Source organism: Fusarium falciforme, chromosome 12 (genome assembly GCF_026873545.1).
Source record: "Fusarium falciforme chromosome 12, complete sequence".
Lineage (NCBI taxonomy): Eukaryota > Fungi > Ascomycota > Sordariomycetes > Hypocreales > Nectriaceae > Fusarium > Fusarium falciforme.
The window spans coordinates 2344611-2360149 of NC_070555.1; the positions used below are offsets into that span (position 1 = coordinate 2344611).

At 50.9% G+C, this 15539-nt stretch overlaps 7 protein-coding genes across 7 annotated transcripts; 1 reads left to right on the forward strand and 6 right to left on the reverse strand.

The window, feature by feature from the left end:
* Positions 1 to 55: 55 nt before the first annotated feature.
* NCS54_01451700 (MFS domain-containing protein) lies at positions 56 to 1990 on the reverse strand (the record flags this gene model as incomplete). The annotated part of the gene is made up of 5 exons (XM_053159664.1): positions 56 to 750; positions 799 to 878; positions 937 to 1143; positions 1195 to 1441; positions 1489 to 1990. 5 exons carry the CDS (start codon positions 1988 to 1990, stop codon positions 56 to 58), a joined length of 1731 nt encoding a protein of 576 aa, XP_053015639.1.
* A 1805-nt stretch (positions 1991 to 3795) lies between these two features.
* On the reverse strand, positions 3796 to 4851 carry NCS54_01451800 (Hypothetical protein; the record flags this gene model as incomplete). The annotated part of the gene is made up of 2 exons (XM_053159665.1): positions 3796 to 4006; positions 4058 to 4851. The coding sequence occupies 2 exons, from the start codon at positions 4849 to 4851 to the stop codon at positions 3796 to 3798; spliced, it is 1005 nt and encodes a 334-aa protein (XP_053015640.1).
* A 783-nt stretch (positions 4852 to 5634) lies between these two features.
* NCS54_01451900 (Hypothetical protein) lies at positions 5635 to 6087 on the reverse strand (the record flags this gene model as incomplete). The annotated part of the gene is made up of 1 exon (XM_053159666.1): positions 5635 to 6087. The coding sequence occupies one exon, from the start codon at positions 6085 to 6087 to the stop codon at positions 5635 to 5637; it is 453 nt and encodes a 150-aa protein (XP_053015641.1).
* A 602-nt stretch (positions 6088 to 6689) lies between these two features.
* On the reverse strand, positions 6690 to 9218 carry NCS54_01452000 (Protein kinase domain-containing protein; the record flags this gene model as incomplete). Its single annotated transcript, XM_053159667.1, has 3 exons — positions 6690 to 8588; positions 8647 to 8862; positions 8916 to 9218. The coding sequence occupies 3 exons, from the start codon at positions 9216 to 9218 to the stop codon at positions 6690 to 6692; spliced, it is 2418 nt and encodes an 805-aa protein (XP_053015642.1).
* Positions 9219 to 9712: 494 nt separating this feature from the next.
* NCS54_01452100 (Hypothetical protein) lies at positions 9713 to 11264 on the reverse strand (the record flags this gene model as incomplete). The annotated part of the gene is made up of 3 exons (XM_053159668.1): positions 9713 to 10343; positions 10402 to 10688; positions 10740 to 11264. 3 exons carry the CDS (start codon positions 11262 to 11264, stop codon positions 9713 to 9715), a joined length of 1443 nt encoding a protein of 480 aa, XP_053015643.1.
* A 479-nt stretch (positions 11265 to 11743) lies between these two features.
* NCS54_01452200 (Hypothetical protein) lies at positions 11744 to 13330 on the forward strand (the record flags this gene model as incomplete). Its single annotated transcript, XM_053159669.1, has 2 exons — positions 11744 to 11895; positions 11950 to 13330. 2 exons carry the CDS (start codon positions 11744 to 11746, stop codon positions 13328 to 13330), a joined length of 1533 nt encoding a protein of 510 aa, XP_053015644.1.
* A 67-nt stretch (positions 13331 to 13397) lies between these two features.
* Positions 13398 to 15300, reverse strand: NCS54_01452300 (Zn(2)-C6 fungal-type domain-containing protein; the record flags this gene model as incomplete). Its single annotated transcript, XM_053159670.1, has 3 exons — positions 13398 to 13571; positions 13632 to 15137; positions 15190 to 15300. 3 exons carry the CDS (start codon positions 15298 to 15300, stop codon positions 13398 to 13400), a joined length of 1791 nt encoding a protein of 596 aa, XP_053015645.1.
* Between the last annotated feature and the right edge of the window lie 239 nt (positions 15301 to 15539).

Consider the following 15539-nt stretch of genomic DNA (forward strand, 5'->3'; position numbering starts at 1 on the left):
TCATCGTTGCAATAGACTGAACTCATGTATCTCTTCCATCTTTTACTCTGTTCAATTAAGCAGTAGAATCCTCAGTCTTGTCCCTGTCATCACCAGACATGGCCTGCTCAACAAAGACCTTGTGCCAGTGACCCCTGCACAGAAGCGACGTTGTCTCCTTGACTCCAGCCCAGTTCTCCCTCACAATGTCCATAGTGGGGCGCGAGAAGACAAGATCAATCTCCTCAAGAGTCTTGTTCTTGGTCTCGGGCATGAAAAAGATCTGGTAGATTTCTCCCACAAAGGCAATGCCGCCGTAGAAGCCAAGAGCCAGACCGGTCTTGGTCATGGCCTTTTGCATGGCTGAGAAGTTGTAGGTTACGACGAAAGAAGCGAGGAAGAGGAGGGCATCGGAAGTGGTCATGCCGTAACTTCGGAGGTAGGTGGGGTAGACCTCGGAGGGGACAACCCAGGTCAAACAAGCATAAGAACCGAAGAAGCCCATGTAGATGATGAGACCAGTGAGGTACAGGCCTTCAACAGTCTGCAGATCCTTCTTGAGGTCGAACTGGTAGCTGACGCCGATGAGGACGAGGCCGATGAAGAATCCTGGAAGCATGGTAATGGCCCAGAAGCGACGACCGAATCGCTCCATGAGGAAGATGGCAGGGATCGTGCCGAGGAGGAGAGATCCACCACCGACAAGGGACATGTAGTTGGACTGCTCCTTGTCGAAGCCGATCTGGTTCATGAGGACAGACATGTAGTACACTAGCAGTGGTTAGATAACAGATAGCCATATGAGCGAATGTGACTTACTAATGGCGTTGACACCAGTAAGCTGGCCGAGAAGGATCATGATGTTGGCATAGACGAGGGCACGTCGGGCGCGAGGGACACTGGAAATAGATTAGCTTCACCACTCTACAGTAGGTATCAGGCGACAAATGAACTTACGTGAAAAAGTCCATCCAAGGGAAGCGATGGTTCTGAGCACCCTCATTCACCTCGGTGTCTTCCTGGTTGACGGCGGCGCTCATGACGTAAAACTCCTCGCGAGCATCACGGGTGTCGATACCGCGAATTCGCTTCCAGACCTTGTAAGCTTCGAGCTGCTTGTTCTTATGCATGAGGAATCGGGGACTCTCGGGGAGGAAGAGCATGCTGTCGAGTGCAATTAGCGACATGTTCGTCAAGTATAACAGGGGGACATACCCAAAGAACATGATGGTAGAGAAGAGCAGGGAGGACCCCAAGATGTAACGCCAGTTGCCAGGGACCCTGAGGAAGATGGCGGCGACGACGTATCCAAAAACTTCACCAAGGGCAATGTTGAACTGGTAGAGAGAGACCAGGTTTCCTCGAATCCTTCGCTCGACCGTTTCGGCAACGTAGACGGGGACAGTACCACCTTCAAGACCTACGCCAAGACCGAGAATGACTCGAGAAGAGACGATCATACCTAGCTCGTTAGCCTTGGTCGCTGACTGGGGCCCAATTGGAGCTTACCAAAGTTCATGGAACCGGCTTCCAAAGCAGCGCCGATAGTGTAGAGAATAATGGAGATGATGATGGCGCCCTTTCGGCCGCAGTATTCGTTGGCGGGCGACAGAAGAAGAGCACCGCCAACAGCTCCCAGAGGCATACCCGAATTGACAAGACTGTTCTGTCGAGTCGACAGGCCCAGGTCATCAGGGAGATAAAGGTTGGCGCCGGAAATAAGACTCTGGTCAAGGCCGGAGAGAAGACCACCCATACTGGCAAAAGCAACCAGCAGCCAGGTAAAGTGCTTGGGGTTCTCAAAGTTGAGCTGGAAGAAGCCAGTCTTCAGGCCCCCATCTGCTTCGAGCTGTCGCTCCATTTCGTCGACGAGATCATCAATCTCGTGGCCTCCAGCTCTAGCAACCTCAAGGGCCTCGAGCTCGACCTTTTCGTGGCCCATTGCCTTGTGGATGGCATCCTTTTCGTGTTCGACCGTGGTGGTCGAGTTCTGTCGCTCGGACTTTGCCATGGTGATAGATAAGCTGACTGCAGCTGATAAGAGATAGGCACAAGAACAAGGTTCCTGGGGAAGAGTCCGGAGCCCCAAGTTTTATAACGCAAGGAAGCCACCCGCAATCCGGGACATTAGACTTCTCCGGAGATTCTCGCGTTCAGAGTGAGGAGGCCCGCATTCGAATGGAGTCGTGAGACGGATGCGCATGACGGTAGCACCGAGGAATTGGCCGAAGATTGTATTGCGTGAAGTGCTCTACGGATCCGCGAGCCCCATCGACCAAGTGCCGTTTAAGCCGGTTCGGAGGGCTCTAGTGGGTTATCCCCATGGCGGTTTGCTACACTCCTTGTCGGCGCCGTCGAATCATGGCGACATTACCGCACCACTAATCACGCTTTGTTCAAGTCGATGTGTGAGACATTTTTTTTTTCCCATGACTGCTGACTCGGTTCTGACTCTGGAGAAACAGATGTCTATGCAATCCGCTGATCTGTTGCTCCAAGCGGCCATCGAACCATTGCCAGTTGAAAGGGAGATGATCCCTGAAAGAATTTACTCTACTAGGAACAGGGAGTCTCCGCTGTCGGCCCGGCATGAGATCCAATCAAAGCACTGAAAAATGACACGGCAACAAAGACTTCTCTCAACTCCCGAAGGATCTTCATCACCGGACCGTCTTTTCCCCCCTTCCAGAAGTTTTCGAGAAAGTGGATCGACGTCATCTCTACTACGTCACGAGGCCACCATGTTTTAGGCCGTGGCAACCGGGATGAGGCTCGACCGGCTTGTTCCAGTTTCTCCACTCGAAACCCCTTGGGGCCGACTCGTTTCATTTAGTTGGCGCTTGTTCGGGTGGCATGACTAAAGGGCCTTTTCCAAAACCATGTCCCCATGGTGAAGGAGGAGTCTCCCCGAAGAAATTCCACGGGGAACAAGGAAAACATGGTGTAGCAAGCAAGGGTGGAGTGGAGCGATCCAACACGAAATGTGTCTGCCTGATGATACGGTAGCAACGGTTGGTGATGCCAAAAAGAAGCGGACCAAAGTTTAAATAGTCAAGTGATTCAAGGAACTGGAGAGATGATCACCGGTGTCTGAATCGCCAAGGCCTTCTGCGATGCCAAGACGGGAACATCGACGATAGCGCCAATTAATTGCATATAACGCGGCTATACGAATGAGGCGCAGACGTATTAGTTGAGCCTCCAAAAAACTTCAATTAATAAACTCAATTCAATTAATACAGCAAAGGCGTTCTCATATATTCATGGATCTCGTTCACGCGACGTGTCGGGCATCATTTCAACCCCCACTCTGCAAACGCAAGCGAGCTCCACCCTTGATCTGGATCGTGAAGCCTCATGACCACGTGGGATTGAACATGTTGTTTTGCCCCTTCAGGGATCCCAAGTGACAAATCAATTGTCGGTGAATTCAATAATGATTTCTTAAGTGTATGTAGGGCATAGGTTCCACAGACTTTAGGCTATTTACAAATTGGGCGCCACTGCTACTGATACAGGGTAAATGCCCTGGTCACTTGTGGTCAATTGCTGCTGCACACTTCCGGGACCTGACGGGTTGTTTAAATGGTCTGAAAATAATCTACGTTCTTGAATTTCATCTATAATAAGTTGTATTCTAGCCACCAAGTGTGGTCCGAGGGCAGGGGCCGAAGGCCAAGACGAAAAATGATAGGCCCAAACTCCCTAGGAATCTTTAACTCTACATCCTTTCCCTTACACGAGCTACAAACCACAGTCACATGTGCTACGTAACCATGTCGAAGACATCCAGACTCGCCCTCATATTTAACCACGCTAGTTCATTGGCCTCAACTCTTGGATGTCCGAGTGAACGGAGCGTCGCGCTCTGTCAATACCTCCACGACCAGCCACCGGGAAAAAGACATATGGGTGAAAGATGGTCAGGACCGCAACGGCAGTAAGAATCATCTGGCCTTCAAACGTGATAAAGATGGTCTCGGTCTTCATGATATCGCTACCCCAGCCAGAAGCCATCTCTACAGCACTGTGCCAGGTGTTAGCGAAAGTAAGACTCTTCAAGAATTGTTCTGCCTACCGATAAATGCATCGGACGATAATCAGATTGTAAGCAACGACCAGAGACCAGATATAGACCTTGAGCGTGGCTTCAAAGTCGTGTTTACCTCGACCACCCGAGGACTTGCTACTATCTTGGGGGTCCCCGGAACCCAGTCTGGAGCGAAAACGACCAAGAGATTGCTGTCTCTTCCATAGATAGAGGACCATGATGCCACCGCAGACAACCATGTTGACGACCTGGAAAATGGTACCTCCAAGAAGCAAGCCATTTCCTACATCCATAAGATCCTTGGCTTCTTTCCCGTTCTTGTTAGATGCCATGGAGGATACGGCGCCACCAGTTCCTTGCACGATAATCGAGACCATGTCGCTGCCAACAAGGATCCAAGGTAGCAGTGCAGGGCGAAACAAGGACCACTCTGACCCATACCAGTCGATGAGGTGCTTGAAAATAATCGAGATGGCCGCCGCAATAAAGGTAGGGGCAAGGACGAGTCCTAGGTTTTGAACTAGAAAGGCATAAAAGTTCCATGGGTCGTCGCACATGACGATGCGAGCCGTGTATCCCATGCCTTCAAAGACGGTTCCGACGCCGAGCCATGCGCCGTAAGACCATGCCTTCGAACGCCAGGCGTAAAACATTTGCGTGCCGAAGCACGTAAAATACAGCAAGGTAAACCATATGCAGGCTGACTTTGTAAAGTAGTCGCCGTACATCTGCGCCTCTACAGGACATTGTTCGTTGACTTCATCGCAAGTCTTGAAGTTGGGTATGAAGACGGGGGTCGAGTTGGCCGAGTTGGAGGACATTATGGACGAACACGAGATGATATCGAATGTTGGGAGTCGGTGTGGGTGGGCTTTGCTCGAGGAGGATAAATGAACGAGGAGGGTGGGAGGTGGACGGTTGGAGATAGGTTGAGGATGGAGAAACTATGAGAAAAGTAAAGAGAACACAAAGAAAAGGCCAAGGCAGAGAAAAGCGAATCTATACAGAAGAGAATGATTGCCGAATGAGTGAAGGAGAAGGCCTGATCGAGGAGAACAGCTCTATAAATGCCATTCCCAAGCGCCGGAGCCCCGGAGTCCAAGAGTCAGGGACATGCAGCCCGATTTCTCCAAAAGGAGTCCAAATAACCATGAAAATAAACTCAAGCTGAGGCTGTGTTCTGGGGATCATAGGCATCTTGGCATAATCGGTGATGCTCATTGGATGTGCATCTCGGATCGCTTCGTTTAGGAGCCGAGCTCGGGTTCGGAACGAGGTGCGAGATGTGGCATTGCGTAAGCGTTTCTTGGTGTCTTGGCTCGCTCCGCATTCCAATTTGCTTGAAAGATAAAGCCTCTGGTTGCAGGCAGTGCTCCCTTAGTCTCAGGGTAGACTTTATCGTAGTGATAAGGGCTTTATGCCCATTGTGCATGCAAATGACGGATCAAGACACGCACCCAACAAGAGGAACAGTGTTATCAAGACAATGAATCAGCCTTACTTGAACAACATACTTCCAATATGTGCCAAGACAAAAACACACCTGCCTCACCAATACTGTATCGACGATACGAGCATAGACCAGGGCTTCCCTCAATCTCTGTTCAGGCCCTCTTCCTCTTCCCGCCAGACGCCTTGACTCCCACCCCCAACACAAACAATGCCCTCAAAACGGTACAAATACCGGTAATAACGATACTGAACCAATCTAAAAGCCTCCAGTTGGAAATCGCAAGAGTTCCCTCATGTCGCATCGCCACATAAATAGACGTCAACATGGTAAAGTCCGCCCAGAGAATGGCAAAATGCAAAATCTTCCAGACGACGACATCTTGCGTGTACCGCTGGAGAAACACGAGCAAGACCAGGTACGACGTGCCCATGCCACCGATTTGGTAGAGGAAAGGTTTGAGCTCTTCTGTGAGCGGGTAGTTGGCGAAGAAGGCCTCGACGGCGAGGTCGTGGGCGAATAAATTGCCGTACATGCCCGCGAGAGTCAGGATTGGATCGACCCAGAGGAACCAAGTGCGGTAAATAGGGTGAATTTGGTCTGCCATTTTAAAGTCTTATCCGGCGAGATGATATGGGCGAAATAGAGCCGTGGTATTTATTGGGGTATCGGTCTTGCTAAAAGAGAGGTGAGATGACAATGGTTGGGGAAGATATAGAGTGAGGGAAGTCAATTATTTTATAAGCGAAGCCAAGCAGGTTCAGTAAGCTTGTTTTGCCATCTGAGTCAGATCATCCCCTGCAACGTCAGCATTCTGACCCAACACGTCTTAGTTCTTCGGCTTGGCCAAGCGGGGAGAATAGTTGCGAGCTCGCTTGGCAAACCATTGGATGAGTTGCGCGGGAGCTCTCATTGTGTATGTATCGGGTTTCATGAAGCGCTGTGTTTTCTCTGTTTTGGGGAGCTTGGTGACGCTTCCAAGAGAAGCCATTGGCCACAATAGCAAAGAACACAGTTGTTGACACATGCCGGCATTAACCCCCCAGTCCTTCTCTCTGAGATATGCCCCCATAGAGACGTGCCGAGGTGAGATGTCACCGCGCAACCACCCTAGTGATTCACCCTATTCGCGACGATCCTGTGGTACAATGTCTGTGATTCTAAATAACGGAGCCGTGTTTTTTTTTTTTTTTTGTTTCTTTTTTCTTTTCAAGCTCTTTGTGGTATCAAGATTCGGTCACCTCTCCTCCTGCGTGCCTCTTGAGAGCGTGCCTCTTTAGAAAGAATCCTCGCCACAGCCTTGAATCCGTTCTTCAGAGCTATCAAATGCGGCGTGTCACCGAAGATATCCCTTACCTCAATGTCAGCGCCCTTGTCGAGTAGAAGTCTAACGATGCCTTCGTGCCCTTTCTTCGAAGCGTGTATGAGTGCCGTGGAACGATCGTAGCTTCGTTCATTAACACCGAAGCCGTTTTCCAAAAGCAGTCTCACCATGGACTCATGCTGCCTGTAGACGGCCCGTCCAAGTGCCGTATATCCACCATCATCCCAAGCATTGAGATTTGCTCCTGAACTTATGAAGAAACGCGCAGTAGTTTCGCGTCCCCAATAAACAGCCTGCAGCAGCGGTGTGCGACCCCAGCGATTCATAGCCTCAATGTCTGCGCCTCCATCCAACAAGTGCCTTGCTATCGACGTATGCCCGGCCTCTGTAGCTTTAAGAAGCGGTGTATCGTCATCGCAGTCCCTCTCATCAATTTTAGCACGTTTGCTCACTAGCAGCTTTACGGTGCCCTTATTTCCTTCACTAGCAGCCTGAAGAAGCGGTGTTTCACCCGCATAGTTTTTAGTCTCGATGCTCGCGCCCTCCTCGATCAGGACCCTCACCGTGGCCTCTTCTCCTCCCCGCGAGGCCCTTGAGAGTGCCGTATTACCTTCATTATCCCTGCTCTCGAGATCGGCACCTATACTCACCAGCCACTCCACTGCGCCCTCATGCCCGTTCTCAGCGGCGTGAACGAGCGGCGTCTCGCCCTTTTTGTTTTTGGCCTCAATGTTGGCGTCTTCCTCAACCAGCATCTCCACCATGGCCTCGTTTCCCGCTTTTGAGGCCTCAGAGAGTGCCGTTTCACCGTTGCTGTTCTTAGCTTCAATGTTGACGCCTGCTTTGATCAAGAGCCGCACCACAGACAGATTTCCAGCCTTTGTCGCTAGGTGAAGTGGGGTATCCCTCCATCTAGTCCTTGACTCGAGGTTGTCACTTGTCTGAATCAAGAAATTGATGAAGCCTTCCTTATCGGAAAATATAGCCTGCAAGAGTGCTGCACGCTTGGAGGCCCCGAAATTTCCCTTCATCAGTAGTAGGTAATCCCTTATAGCTGCATCATCGGATAATGCGGCCAGTAACAGTCGGTCGTCGCCATCTTCATTCCAGCGTGAGCGAAGTATTTCGAAGGCCGAATTGGTTTTCTTGGTGTCTTCGTGAGACCAAGATTTAGAGTACAACTGCGAGCTGACGTCGTCAAGGCCCGATGAGCCGCCCGTTCCTTCGTCGAAAGAACAGCTCATAGAGGAAAATTGAGAAGACATAACATGGTGAGCAACCTTGAAGGATTGTCCCGAGCCCTGGATTTGCCCGCTGTGTGGTGGTGGTGTCTGTGTCTCCGGCCGCCATGGATGATTCCACGCATGGCACATGGCAGCTCCCGAATTCAACCTCTCTGTCGGTTTTCGTCTCGTCAGAGCACGAACGAAAGCCTTCCCATCCATGCTTACTTTGCAATTAAGCAAAGCAGTCTCAGGAAACGGCCTGTTGGCATCACTGGCGTATTTGATGACGGATGACAGGTCATGGAATGGAAGACTCTTGGTCAAGATGAAAAAGGTTGTGACGCCCAAAGCCCACAAGTCCACAGCAGGATAGTCAAATCGTGACCCATTGGACAGCTCGGATATAAGAAGTTCGGGCGCCATGTATAGCAGGGTGCCATTCCTCCTGGTGCTGCCGCTGGTCCCGGCCTCCAGCCTCTTGCTGATGCCAAAGTCTGCGAGCTTGACCCACCATGGAGCAGGAGGTACAGATCGAGGAGATTGGTGAATCAAGATGTTCTTGGTAGAAAAGTCAGTTGCCTAGGTTGAGCTAGAATAGACAGAGGGGACCACATACGTGAGGCTTCACGTCTCGATGTGCAAAACTTTCCTGGTGCATGGCAGCCAAGCCGCGAAGGATTTGACTGGCGATCTCGCAGCACTCATTTTCGGGCAAGGGTGCATGTTTGAGAGCATAGGAATGTAAATCTCCTGCGGGGAAATACTCCATGGCAATATACAGTTTGCTTTGTGACGTGTACCATCCCAGTGTCTTTGCAAAGTACTTGGCGTACTGCACAGGAAACGTCAGCTATAGTGATTGGCAGCAATGGACAATGAACACACTTTGTCATGAGAAAACTTGAGAATGGCTTCCAGTTCCCGAAGATATCGCCGTCGTCCACTCTCTTGGAGTGGAATCATCTTGACAGCGCGTTGAGTATAGCCTCGACTGCCCCCGGTGCACGTCTGCAACACGACGCGTCCTTGACCGCCATGGCCAATCGTTCGATCTTTCTTCCATTGTTCGCGTCGCCGTGCGGAAAAAGGAGGAGCATCCGGGTCGTCAAAGAGGTGAATAGTGTGAGGTTTTTCGTAGCGCGTCCTTAGTTTGGAGTCGCGTACAAGATCAGACAAGTTGTTGTCCATGGCGAATGCCCTTCAAGAGATTGAGCGAGGAAATAAAGGGGAACTAATTAGTGGGTAGGTCGACCCTGGAAATGGTTGGTTTTAATATTGACCTTGCAATTGGGGGCACCGCCTCGCTGCCTTTCCAGGGTGCCCAACAAATGTTAGAGTGGTTCGCCAGAGCGGCCCCCTGAGGCTGAGGAAGGCCACTTATTGTTTTTTTCTTCTTTTTTTGTTGTCTCCCGGGTTCCAATTCAGCCCATGCAAGGTTGTGAGACAGCCCCTTCACACACCCACTCAGCACTCTTGGAGCTGAAAGCCAAGCAAGCCCCCTTGCGGCTATTGGATGAGTGTTGGCGAACCCCAGTTCTTCTCATCTTACCGCCGTGCTCAACAATAGGCTCAGGGAAGAATGCAAAGGTCCTGAGATAAAGGATTCGCATGCATTTAATTCTGGGGGCGTCGCGCGACGTTTTCCCTATCAAGGTGAGCAACGTTCTATTTGCAAATTTACTCTAAATCTTTGATGTGACCTTCTTGCGATCCACGAGACTCCTCAACTCCAACGCCGACTTCTTGGGCGTCCTCTCCAAAGTCTCATAGTCCGTAAACGTCACACCAAATCTTGGCCCATAACCATCCGACCACTCGAGGTTGTCCATCAAAGACCACGCGAAATACCCTTCCACGACAGCGCCATCTTCTGTGACGGCCTTTGCCACAGCATCCAGGTGATCGTCAAAGTACCGAATCCGGTAATCATCCTGCACAGACTCTTCGCGCGCCATTTTATCCTCACCGGGACAAGGACACCCATTCTCTGTGATGATGATCGGCTTGCCGTAGAGGCGATGAACTCGAGTGAGATGGTTTCGGAAGAGATCAGGACAAGACCGCAGCCAGTGCAGACCACTCTCAAGACCAACTGAGTCGCCAGCTTTGTTGGACTGAAGCTCATCGAGGTTGCCGATGTAATCTGTATCCGGCGGTGGAGATGTTTTATGGCGCGCGAACTGAGAGGTGTAGTAGTTCATGCCGTAAAAGTCGCATTCCGCAGATCGGAGGAGAGCCATGTCGTCGACTGAGAAGGTGGGCAGGCGGTCCTTTAGCTGATCTCTCATACACTGGGGGTAGTCCTTGTTTAAGCTACTAATTGTTAGATTCTGAATGAACCAGTCTGCACAACAACTCTGGAAAGACTTACAAGATGGGGTTTGCAAACCATCCAATATGAAACTGCATGCGTCGCTCAGCAGCCTCGCTATCTCGCGGTTCACTGCTATCCCAAGGCTCATAGTAATCACCATTCAAAGAGATCCCTATCTGGCCCTTTTGAGAAGGACGGAAGTCTTTGTTGTATGCTGCTGTCGCGCGAGCGTGACTCATGATCAAGGCCTTGCCAACTCTCCACGGCTCTGTTGCCGTGTCACCCTCTGTTGATTGAGGGTTGATACTGCTTCGGCCAGGGGCATTGCCTCCTGTGGCATAGCCCTGAAAGAGTCGTTAGAGATTTTGGCAAATGTATAAGTATGGGAAACTTACAAATATCGAGACGATCCAAGGCTCGTTCAGCGTAATCCAGTGTTTCACGCGATTGCCAAACCGCTCATAACAGAGCCTCGCATACCGTTCGAAGTCCTTCTGAGACTCTTCCACGTCCAACCAGCCTCCGTAGCGGTCATGAAGTGCTTGGGGGAGGTCCCAATGGTATAACGTAACCCAAGGGGTGATGCCACGCGAGAGACATCCATCGATGACCCGGTTATAGAAAGCTATGCCCACTTCATTGATGGGATCATCCCTTCCACCAAGAGGAATAATACGAGACCATGAAAGTGAGAAGCGATACATATCAGCTCCATATTGTTTCATTAGGTCAAGGTCTTCCTCTAGACGGTGATAATGATCGCAAGCGATGTCACCACTGGCGTCTTTGGTTCGGGTGGGTTCAAGGTGACAAAAAACATCCCAAATAGATGGGCCTCGACCATCTTCGGCTACTGCACCTTCAATCTGGTAAGATGCAGTAGCGAAGCCAAGTTTGAAGTCTGGTGGAAGAGAGGGCATTGTGATGTGGTACCAAGGAGCCGAAAGGGAATAAGACAAGACAAGGGCGATGCAGGAAGAACTACTACCGACGTCCCCGAGTCACGCCGTACAGGCTCGGGATTCTTTATACTAGGGGAATTACGGGCCGACTGATAACCTGTCATGAGGATGAATGGAGCGGAACGAGACACCGCAGATCACCGCCATTGTTGGGCGATCACCAATTCCCCGATGACATTTCCCCGCCTAGCTGAGGGGTAATTCCTTCGTCTAGCTCTAATTCTCCGTTTCGCCGCTCCCTCACACCATCATTCGACTCGCTTATTCCCCACGGGGAACCAGAATGTGGAGTACGCTATTCAGCCGTGGACGTGATCTTTTGCAGAATCGGAATTGTTCCTTCGTAACCTAATATTGAATGTATATAACATGCATCATCTCCAGTTGTGGCACAGATCAAGCATCAACTACAACCAGCCTTCTCGACTTCTGGCATCATGGCTCCCAAGGTTGCTCGCGCTACTGAAGACATTCAGTCTCCCATCGACTTGAAGTCGGTTCCACCCTTTTGGAAGAGAAAAAATGGCGTGCTGCTGTACTCCCTCCTCACGTCCTCTTTGCTCGCCAGTATGGCACTTGGCATCGATGGGTATGTTCGAAACTCCGATCAGGACTTGACTTGAGATGCTAATTGGAAGAATAGGAGCATGACCAACGCCCTTCAGACGCTCGAAAGTTGGCAAGAGCGTTTTGGCCACCCAACTGGCTCTAAGCTTGGCTTCTTCGGCGCTTCCAACGCCATTGGCGGTGTCATCCCCTTCATCTTCCTCAGCTGGATCGGTGATGTTGCGGGTCGTCGAATTCCCACAGCTCTCGGCTCGATCGTCATTATCGCCGGTGTCATAGTTCAGTTCTTTGCAACATCGCTCAACATGTTTATCGGCGGCAAGATCGTGCTCGGAATTGGTTCATCGCTTATCCAGATGGGCGCTCCAGTCTTGGTCACAGAGCTGTCTCATCCCAAAGAGCGAGTTCAAATCACGACCCTGTACAACACGAATATTGTCTTGGGTTACGTCATTGGCGCGTGGGCGACTTACGGGTGCTTCCGCATTGAGAGCGAATGGTCCTGGAAGCTTCCCACTCTTGTCCAGATCATTCCCTCGGCGTATCAACTTAGCCTGATCTTTTTCTGCCCCGAGTCGCCCCGTTGGCTAATCGCCAAGGGCAAGCTCGATAAGGCTCGCGATATCCTCATCAAGTATCACGGAGAATGCGATCCTGATAGCGAACTCGTCAAGTTTGAGTGCACCGAGATTCAGCAAGCCATCGCCAAGGAAGCCGAGCAGAACATGACCTGGAAGGATTTCTTCTCTTCTATTCCCAATCTCAAGCGAATCTCGCTATGTTTTGCGACAGCCCTCTTCAGTCAAAGCTCTGGAAATCTGCTTGTGTCCAACTATTTGACGCAAATCTTGAAAGACACAGGCATCGAGGCAGAGAAAGACATCACCCTTGTCAACGGAATGGTCACGCTTTGGCAGTACATCGTGGCCATCACCATGGCAATGCTGGTTGACCGGTTCAAGCGACGCACCTTCTTCCTCTTTGGCTCCGGTGGCGTCCTGGTCACCTTCATCATGTGGACCATCGCCGCAAAGCAGTATCTCGATGGGTCCCTTGCAGGAGGTCGTGTTGTGTTGGCTTGCATCTTCCTCTTCCAGGGCTTCTACTCCTCAGCCTGGACCAATCTCGTGGTCACCTATCCTCTCGAGATTGTCACGTACCAGATGCGAGCCAAGACATGGGCATTCGTGCTCCTGACTATCCAGGTCGCGTCCATCTTTGGCGGCTATGTCAATCCCATCGGACTCCAAGCTATTGGATGGAAATTTTACATCTACTACTGTGTTTGGGTTGCCATCGTCTTCCTCGTTGTCTACTTCTTCTTTGTCGAGACTTCGGGACCTACGCTGGAAGAGCTTACGTACTTGTTTGAAGGGAAGGATGCGAAGCAGGACATGGCCAAGGTGATTGAGATCAAGAAGGAGGAGCAAGAGTTTGGAAGGGAAAAGGAAGTCTAACGTGCTGATGTGCATGCACTTGCGGCAATGGACTGGTTCAAGTTTGTATTTGTGTAGGAGAGTAGTTTTAATTGACAAGCGATGAAGTATTTCGCAAAGCATCAGAAGCCTTCGAATCAAGACGAGTCAGTAAATCAAGAAGAACGGTGAAATCACTGCGAGCCCGAGAAGCAATTGGTGAGGTTCCATTTCTATGCATGATTTCCAACAAACTTGCTCCGATGAGTCGTATTTTCTCAACCTGTCCACTTGTTAGATGTCTCGGTGCGATAATTCGCTTGTTATCTAGTAGTTCACTCACGTATGGCTCTCCGTTGACCTGCAGCGACCAGAAAGGGGCCTCTTGAATCACACGCAGCATATCTCGAGCGATTTCCGTCTTTCGGATATCCGCGTGCTCAATCCCGGGACTGTAGTATGGCAAACCCTCCAGCTTCTGAGTTATCACCATCCTCAGACAATGCACAGAAACTTGTAGGTTCGCACATTGAATCAAGAACTGATTGGCTGTTTCGCGTGGACCCTCCACCAAAGAAGCGAAGGTATAGGATTGAAGATATGGCGGCAAGTCATCAAGACAAGTGATGAAGCGGATGTAGATGGTATCAAGGCGGTTCCGTTCTTCGACGGTCAGCAAGGACTGATTGGGCATGGGGATGCCTCTTTGCTCGCGGTCTTGCAGCAACCTCAGCTCCAACAACAGATCTGAAGCATTTTGCCAGAGCCGCAAGTTGGCATTGAAACCCTCGATACAAGTTTTCCGTATCACCTCTGAGTTGGTTGAAGAGTTACCAGGGGATAGAATTGGGGCTTCATCCTCAATCCCAGTAGGGTAGGCAGTAGTTATTCCCGACTCGAACGAGAACTTGTGGATCGTGATGGGACGATTGTTCAATATTGCAGCAGATTTGTCGCCCATGTAGACGATCCAGAATGCCCTGCGACGCAATTCCGCCTCAATTGGTAGCAGGCCTTCAAGTGATGTTTCTTCATTCAATTGCATAACCTGTGCAAGCCTTGTCGCCTCGCCAAATATGTGCCAGGAGTATTTGGGCTTCCCTGCGGCATGAAGACAATTTGAGTGGAAATATCGTATCGTGATCGAATTGGCATTCGGGTTCTCAAGGTCCGCTTCAAGATAATGGCTCAGACAGGAGCGAGAAGCATTGAGGAACAAGTCGCCAACTGACAGGCCCTCTGGAAAGAGGTCCTTCGGGAGTAAAAATGCCGCTTCAGCACAGACCGCAGTTATCAAAGTGAATGCCGTCTCTGGCCATGTTTCCATAAGACCAGTTCCGTTTGCATGGCTCTCTGATGTTGAGAAGCTTGTGAAATATGAGAGCGAGTCGCGAAGACTAGGTTCGTGTACCAATGGCGTGAGCGGATACAGATACTCAAAGAACAAGTCAAAGCATCGCGTAACCAAGTTCTGAAGGTCATTCGCGATGAAAGCCAACGCTCTTGACAAGTCCTGCCACCTCTGCAGCGCCGACAGCCCGTGACCCGCGACGCCATCATTCAAAACCGAAGACGCGGAGATCGTCGGCGGCGAGAGCCCAAGATCGACATTCAGGGCCCTGGAAGAGTCCCATTGCGCCGAGGTGGTGCCTGTTGGTGTGGAGGAATTGGCGCTGGAGAGCGCTGTTAATTCCGCTGTGGGGTTCGACGACGGAGCATCTTTTCCCGCCGAAGACGGCCTCTTCCGTCTGATCTTGGGTCCTCGTCTTGCGACGGGAATGTCAAAGCGACATTGTGTGCCTGACTCTCGGCAGTTTGTGCATCGTTGAGCCAAGTCTGAAAAGTCACACTAATCTGATTGTCAGTTGAGGTTGAGAGTTTCTCCGATGCTGGGGTCTTACCTTGGCTTTTCGCCGGCGACAGCGATCACACGCCCTGCTTGTTGGCTTCTTCTGGGATGGTGTATTCGTGTCGGGAGAATGAGGAGAACTTGGCGTGGGGCTGTTATCCATTGTGAGTGTTTGAGAACAAGGCGGCGTGCGGTAAAGCAGGATTCTTTGGATTTGACGGGGATTTGCAGCGGTCAAATAGAAAAAGCCTTCAATTGAGCCCCCGCTTTTCGTTCCCTGTTTCTCCTATTCTCCGTGTCGATCCAGCCCCTGGAGAGTTAATGGCGCACCGGGCGGGGGAAGATCATGGAGAAGACCCTGGACGGGGCCAGAGTCTGGGGAAGCGAGCTTGTCAGGAGGGA